This window comes from Halyomorpha halys, unplaced genomic scaffold (genome assembly GCF_000696795.3).
Source record: "Halyomorpha halys isolate HHAL.00 unplaced genomic scaffold, Hhal_1.1 Scaffold2299.1, whole genome shotgun sequence".
In the NCBI taxonomy this organism is placed as follows: Eukaryota; Metazoa; Arthropoda; class Insecta; order Hemiptera; family Pentatomidae; genus Halyomorpha; species Halyomorpha halys.
The window spans coordinates 14,030-21,051 of record NW_027116642.1 but is presented as its reverse complement, the minus strand read 5'-3'; the positions used below and the strand labels follow the sequence as shown (position 1 = coordinate 21,051).

General features: G+C 49.5%; 2 protein-coding genes across 2 annotated transcripts; both read right to left on the bottom strand.

Moving 5' to 3' along the window:
* Positions 1 to 3,093: 3,093 nt before the first annotated feature.
* Positions 3,094 to 3,876, bottom strand: LOC106691373 (uncharacterized). The gene has a single exon (XM_014437116.1). The coding sequence runs from the start codon at positions 3,874 to 3,876 to the stop codon at positions 3,094 to 3,096; it is 783 nt and encodes a 260-aa protein (XP_014292602.1).
* Positions 3,877 to 5,183: 1,307 nt separating this feature from the next.
* On the bottom strand, positions 5,184 to 5,663 carry LOC106691372 (uncharacterized). Its single transcript, XM_014437115.1, has one exon. The coding sequence runs from the start codon at positions 5,661 to 5,663 to the stop codon at positions 5,184 to 5,186; it is 480 nt and encodes a 159-aa protein (XP_014292601.1).
* Positions 5,664 to 7,022: the final 1,359 nt, after the last annotated feature.

The window sequence follows — 7,022 nt, the reverse complement described above, 5'->3', positions numbered from 1 at the left end:
AGTGGAATGTTTAATTCTTCTTCAATGTATTCGATGTGGGTTGGATTAAGAATGTCATGGTGTGGGTCAAATGTTTTTGAAAGGTGTTGACCGAATACCTGAGTTTTTCATCGCCCAATTTAGTCCATGTTTGTGATTCAGTAAGAAGAGGGTGATTAAAATTTTTGAAGTTAAGGAGCTTATTAGTGGCCGTCCACAAGGATTTGTCAGTAGTCATGAGGTTTTGAGTTAAGTTAGTTAAATTTTGTATTTTCAATTTTTTAAGTTCTGTTTTGGGTTTGTTTGTTAATGTAGTATAATATGTTTTATCTGTGGCGTAACTAGTCCTGTGCCACTTCGCTCTTGCTCTGTGTTTTTCCTTTAATAAGATGCAAATGTGCTGTGGCAAGTTAGTGCGTATAGTAATAATAATTTTACTGGTCGTCGTGTTGTCGTATATGCAAATTATTATAGAGTCTGTAAAGTTTTTTATTGGTTCGTGAATGTCATGTTTAGTTTTGAGTGGAGTTTTTAAGTCCAGTTTGTTTTCCAAATCATTACGAAATTTGTCCCAGTCAACTCGTCCTTTAATCAATGAGGGAGGAGAGGGCTTAGGAACGAAGCTCGAATGTAAAGAAAGGATAACTGGACTGTAGTCTGAGGAAAGGTCATCTATAGATTCGATGATGGTCCGGGAACAGGAAATTTGGGAGGTGATAAATATGTCTAGGATATCTGGACGTTTCATGAGAGATGCAGGCCAATAAGTAGGACTCATGGGCGTGAGGATAGAATAACTATTGGAGGTAGTGACTCTGGAAAAGATATTACCACGGGTATTGGATGTACGACATCCCCATCGTTGATGTTTGGTATTATAGTCTCCTCCAGCAATGAAGCGCGATATAAACAGTCAAGGTGATTGTAGGAAAGGGAATTACCAGGGGGACAGTATACAGCTAGTAATGTTAAGTGGAAAGGACGAGTTGAAATTATTACAGAGGTTGCTTGTATAGCGTCATTTGGAGTGGAAGAAATAAGGGAATGGGGTAGGGATTTATGAATAAGGTTGCAAGACCCGGCGTGTGAAGTGTTGTCTGGGTGGTCTGATCTGTAAGTAATGAAGTCAAGGATGTAGAAATGTGACCGTTGAGTAAAGTGAATTTCTGTCAACAGGGCAATATCTATGTGTTTGTTGTGGAGAAATATATCGAGTTCGTCACGGTGGTTATGTAGTCCATTAGCGTTCCACAAAAGGATAACTAGGGGCTTTGCGCTCATCGTGGAAGATTGAAAGGAATTTCGGTCATGATTCTAGTGAGGAGGGTATTATGGTATTTTGGAGATCCAACAGGAAGGATGACAGGATTGAGGTTATATCGGTTGGATTGTAGTTGAGATGTGGATGAGGCTGTGACTCAGGGGCTGGGTAGTTTGTATGAGTCGGAGCGCTGGGTGTTGGGTGAACCCATGAGGTATAGGTACCTCTATTTTAACCGGTTTATCTTATTATTAAAAGGTATTGGATCTATTTTAACCGGTAATTGGGATGGGTTGTTTACTTGCAGAGTAGGATGAGAAGGAGCTGGATGTGGATGCTTCTGAGGTAATTTTACCTTTAAAGGTAGATGATGGGAAGGAACAAGCGAACGAGGAGTTTGAGAATGAGAGGTCTGGAGATAGGAATGGGAGGCCTGAGGCGTCTGACGTCGAGATTGCTGGTTTCTTGAACTCTCAATAAATAAATTAGAAAAGTGGGGTCTCATAGACTGATAGAAATCATGCGCTTATCTGGTGGCTGTTGGAAGTTTCACTGTCGCGGTCACTTCCGCGTCCTATGGCCGCTTCCCTCGTCGAGGTGTACGGTGGGCGAATATGGTGAAAACCACGTATCCTCGCCTGTTGTCTGAAGAGACGTCTTCGTTCCGCCGTGGCTGGCCAGCGTGTCCTGGACCGTGGCGTGATGGTAGGGGTAGGCCAGGTCCTAGCTTGCATAGTGCATAGGCTGGGACGGCATTGCAGCCGGAGCGTCTTCAGAGACTTCCGGTGTCCGCGGAAAGGGGGGGCATCAGAAAATTAGACCCCCGACCCCGACTTTATATAAATCCAAAAAATAATGGTAAAGAACGGATTACTTAAATCCGACATACCGCCCACCTAAATTTGGCTCAGCCGGATTGACAAATTGAAAAATGCCAAGAGACTGGGAAGGCGAAGTCTGCCATAAAAAATAGGTAAATAACCCCGCTCCAGATGAGAGGGCCCGTAGGTAACACAAACGATTACAGTAAATATTATAACGAAACATGCAAAGATACGAAAATAAAAGCTAGACAAATATACACATAAATACATGTTGACCATTAACGATTACGAATGTTCCTGGTCGACGGCTGGTGACGTGAGACGGTTGGAATTGCGAGACGATTAGAGATACGAGACGACTAACGAATAACGAATTTTGAACACAAGATGTACCCTCAGGTTTCTTGTTCTGGGTCCTTTTCCGCAATCAGTGTCACCACGGAGGACGCATGACGCTTAAGGATCTTGCCATTAGGCGTGCGCACAGAAATGACCCTAACAATACCGTCCTTGCCAGGAAACACCTTCTCGATTATTACGACGATGTCGCCAACAGACGGACCTAGATGATCTTTAGTCCATTTGGTTCGTTGCTGGAGCTGATGTAGGTAATCCCGCTGCCAACGAGACCATACGTGGGACACGCTTTGTTGCACCAGACGCCACCTGGAGCATAAGTTGACACGAGGAAATTCCTCGATGTCGAGGGGAATGCACTCCAATGGAGCACCTATCATGAAGGGTCCCGGTGACAAGTAATTGAAATCTTCGGAGTCGTCCCGCATCGGACAGAGAGGACGGGAATTGAGCGTGCCCTCAATTCGTACCTGTACAGTGTTGAGCTCCTCGAAGGTCAAGGGCTGTCTGCCCACCACGCTCGTGAGTTGGGTCTTCACGGACTTGACCCCCGCCTCCCATAATCCATCGAAGTTAGTAGCGTGGGGTGGGATAAACCGCCATTCCACATTTTTGGAGAGAAACGCTCCACCCACCGGTCGGCATTGCCTCTCAAGAAACAGTAGAACTCTTTTAAGAATTTGGAGGCTCCAACGAAATTGGTACCGTTGTCGAAGTGTATGCATCGAGGCAGACAAAACGGTCCAAAGCGGCGAGGAAAGCATCAGTGTTCAGAGATGAAACTAATTCCAAGTGGATGGCTTTGATGGACATGCACACGAATATGCAGGCCTTGTCGATAGCAGCCTTCCGGCGCGGGGACGCCTTTATCAGTAGGGGACCTGCGTAATCTACGCGGACCTGCAGAAAAAGTCGGTGACGCTCGAATCTGGAACTTGGGAGGTCACCCATAAGAGGCACTTTCGGCTGGGCTCTTTGTTTTCTGCACTGCGTGCATCGGTATGTCCTGCTCTTTATGACTTTCAGCGCTCTTGGTACCCAGAATCGGCTCCTTAACAAAGAGAGGGTCAAAGTCGGACCAGCATGAAAGTGCCTGAGATGTATGTCATCGATGACGAGGCGTGTAATATGATGATCGTGAGGAAGCAGTAAGGGGGTGTTCTGGTCCTGAGGTGTCTCAGAGATGCGGATCCAACCGCCCACCCTGACAAGCCCAACCTCATCAACAAATGGATTCAGTTGTCGGTATTCCCTGGGAACTGTAGACGAGTGCAGGTTGGGAGGCAAAGAAGCGCGCTGTACAAGACGGAGGCAGGCCAATAGCGCTCGAGAATATTCCTTTGCTGAAATGGGGCCGTTAAGGGACTCGATCAAGAACGTGCATGTTCGGCGAGGCGAAGGATGAGCGCCGTGACTCGCACTAAACGCTGGAACAACGAGAAACGAGCCATCCATGCATCATCATAAACTTCGGGGGCTGCGCGAGAAAGGAGGGACATCCCTGACTCGTTGGCCTCCTGATTCTGTCGGCTCAGCCTAATCAGGGGGAGAGTTTCTTCCCTTAACCAAGGGGGCCCGTGAAACCAGAAATAAACCAGAATCTAAAAGCTCGGTGGGAAGACATCCTCGTGAGGCAATGTCGGCGGGAATGACCTCGGACCTCACGAATCGCCATTGATCAACTTGTGACGCCTTGAGAATAGCCGAAGCCCTATTTGCCTTGAAGACCTTGAGCCGATACAAGGGCGTCTTTAACCAAGTGAGGGCGACCTTCGAGCCAGTGTAATACAGAAGGTGATCGAGGACATGGCCCTCTGAAGTAGAAGAGAGCCACAAAGCTCTAATTGAGGTATGGATTTAAATTTGGTCGGCGCTACCTTTGTTTTCGACTTCAGTAGGAAAGAGTTAATGATCCCTTCCGGCGTTAACACCCGAATGTAGACCGCAGTGGCGTAACCCTTAGATGAGGCGTCTGAGAACCCTATCAGCTGTGAACGCGAGTGGGCGGTGAAAACATATCTGGGTATTCTCATATGGCTCAGAGAGGACCATCGGTTGGTCAGGGAGTTCCACCTTTCTTGTAAAACCTTGGGTAGAGGCTCGTCCCAATCCAAGCCCTGACGCCACATCTCCTGGAGGAGAGTTTTGGCATGGAAAATTATGGGTGACAAGAACTCGAGGGGATCGAATGTTCGTACGATGTGCGACAAAATATCTCGTTTTGTCACCGAGCGCTCCGGTTTTTCGACCGAAAAGGAGAAATAGTCGTCAGTGGGACACCAGAAGAGGCCCAGGATTTTGACGAAAAGGCTATCATCCTGTGGTATCGAATAAGTGGGTTACGGATCGTCCGGGTGCGACAGAAGCTCGGTAGCATTAGACGACCACTTGCTTATCTCAAAACCCCCACGCTCAAAAAAACCTATTAGCTGCGTCCTCGACGTGTCTCTTCGATGGAGTTAGTGCCAGATACGAAATCGTCGACATAAATGGAGTTTACGAGCCGTGCGGCTGCCATTGGGAAGCATGGGCCCTCGTCCTGCCGTAGCTGTTGAATCGTACGAATGGCTTGGTAGGCACTGGTATTGATCCCATAAGTTACGGTGTTGAGCTGATATTCAGCAACCAGCTGGCATGGATCAGCTCGCCAAAATATGTGCTGCAACTACCGGTCCTCGGGGCACACCAGGATCTGACGGTTCATCATCACCAAGTATCCTGTCAGTGCGATGGGATAGGATCTGAATCGAATCAGAATGTCACTAAGGTCCTGCTGAAGCTTGGGGCCATATGAGAATGTCGTTGAGGCTTACTGTTCCCGCACTGTTTGAGGCGTCGAACACCACTCGTAATTTCGTCCCCTGTGGCTTAACTTGCCAGACGCCATGGTGAGGTATTACATACCTTGCAGGTGTGCTCGCGACGGACATGTGGCCGAGTTGCTCGCATTCCGTCATGAATTGGATGTACTGTTCCTTAAGCCGCGGATCTCTTCTGAATTTATTTTCGAGGGAGTAAAGCCTACGCAGCGCAATCGAGCTGTTGAGATCGGGCTCACCGGAGGAATCCTTTCTAAGCAGCCTCGCGACGTATCTGCCTTCAGCGGTGCGAGTGTGCGTTTGCATGAATATTTTCTCGCAGAGCACGTCCTCCGGGTGTTTTCGATCAGCAGGGCCCGGTTCCTCCAGCTCCCAAAAGGCCTTAAGCTGCTCCGAGATGGCTGCATCATCCTGGATGATCATCCTGCAGCATCATGTAGGAGGAGCGTGATGCCAGTAGGTGCAGCGCTGCTGGAGCAAGTCCCCATCACGACTTTGCCAAGAACCGTTGGCAGGAGGTATAGGTGACCATCCCCGAAGGCCTTGGTGGGAGCACCAGTAACGAGGCGAGGGTATAGGTCAACGCCTATGAGCATGTCGATGGGGCCGGGATCGCCAAAAGAAGGGTCAGCCAAGACGTGGTGCGACAAATCTCTGATGACCCGCGAGGGAACCGGACGCCTGGGTAAGTCGGAGGTGATCCGATCAACTACGAGGGCGCGGACCTTGAAGTTCGCGGTGTCGTCGACGAGGGACCCAAGCCTGAACGTCATCGCACCCTTGATGTTGGCGACTTGAGTACCTCCTAAACCGGCGATTCTTCCGTCGAAAGGTTGCAGCTGGCCGCCAATTCGCGTCGCGAGTTCGGCAGTAACGAATGTGTACTGGCTGCCAGAATCGAGAAGTAGCCGTGAGGGCGCGGAATGCTTAGAGCCACTTAATTGGGCGCATGCAGTGCCCATTAGAGCCTCCAAACAAGGGTTGGTAACGGCGCGTGTGTGGCCCACGAAATCGCTTGACTTCGACGAATTTCTCCTTTCGAGAGAACCGGCCGAATCACCAACGTGCAGCGCGCTGTGATGCTTGGCGCGGCAAAATTTGCACGTGAATTCCGAAGGACACCTTGGAGCGTGGTGACCCGGCCTCAGACAGTTCTGGCACAGACCGGATGACTTGATAAAGTCGTTTCGTTCCTGAAGAGACAAGGCCAGAAAGCGGAAGAACCGCCCCAAGAGGTGCCACCCCTCGCAACGAGGACAATGTTATATGCCGGGAGAGGTTGACTTCGGGCGCGGAGAAGTGCCAGACGACCGACGACGCCTTGACCCGCCCAAACTTCCTCCGAGACGCGCGCCTAGGTGGCGACCCGGATGGGTTCGGTGAAATGTTAGCGCTAGGACCACTTTTGCTTGTGAGCAAGGAAACTCCGCCCTTTACTCTACCGGCAGGCTTGTTACGTGGAGTGTTGGAAGGAGGCTGCATATCGAGTATGTGAGACAGCTTGCACGCTATTAATCTCTATCTCACGAACGCTATAATATCATCGGCGGTGGGGAACTCGCTGCTTGCGTGGGCAAGCTCGAAGTGCCGTCTGTTGACATGGTCCATGGCTCCGGAGAGTTAGTGTGGACAGGATGACGTCTGACTCATCATCCAGGGCCAAACCACGAAACGATTCGATGCCGTCACCTACCTCGGCCAAATATGAAGCGTACTTCGCCTGTTCACCGCCAGACGTAGGGCATTTGTGGTTCAACACCCTTTGCATGCATCTTGAAGCGA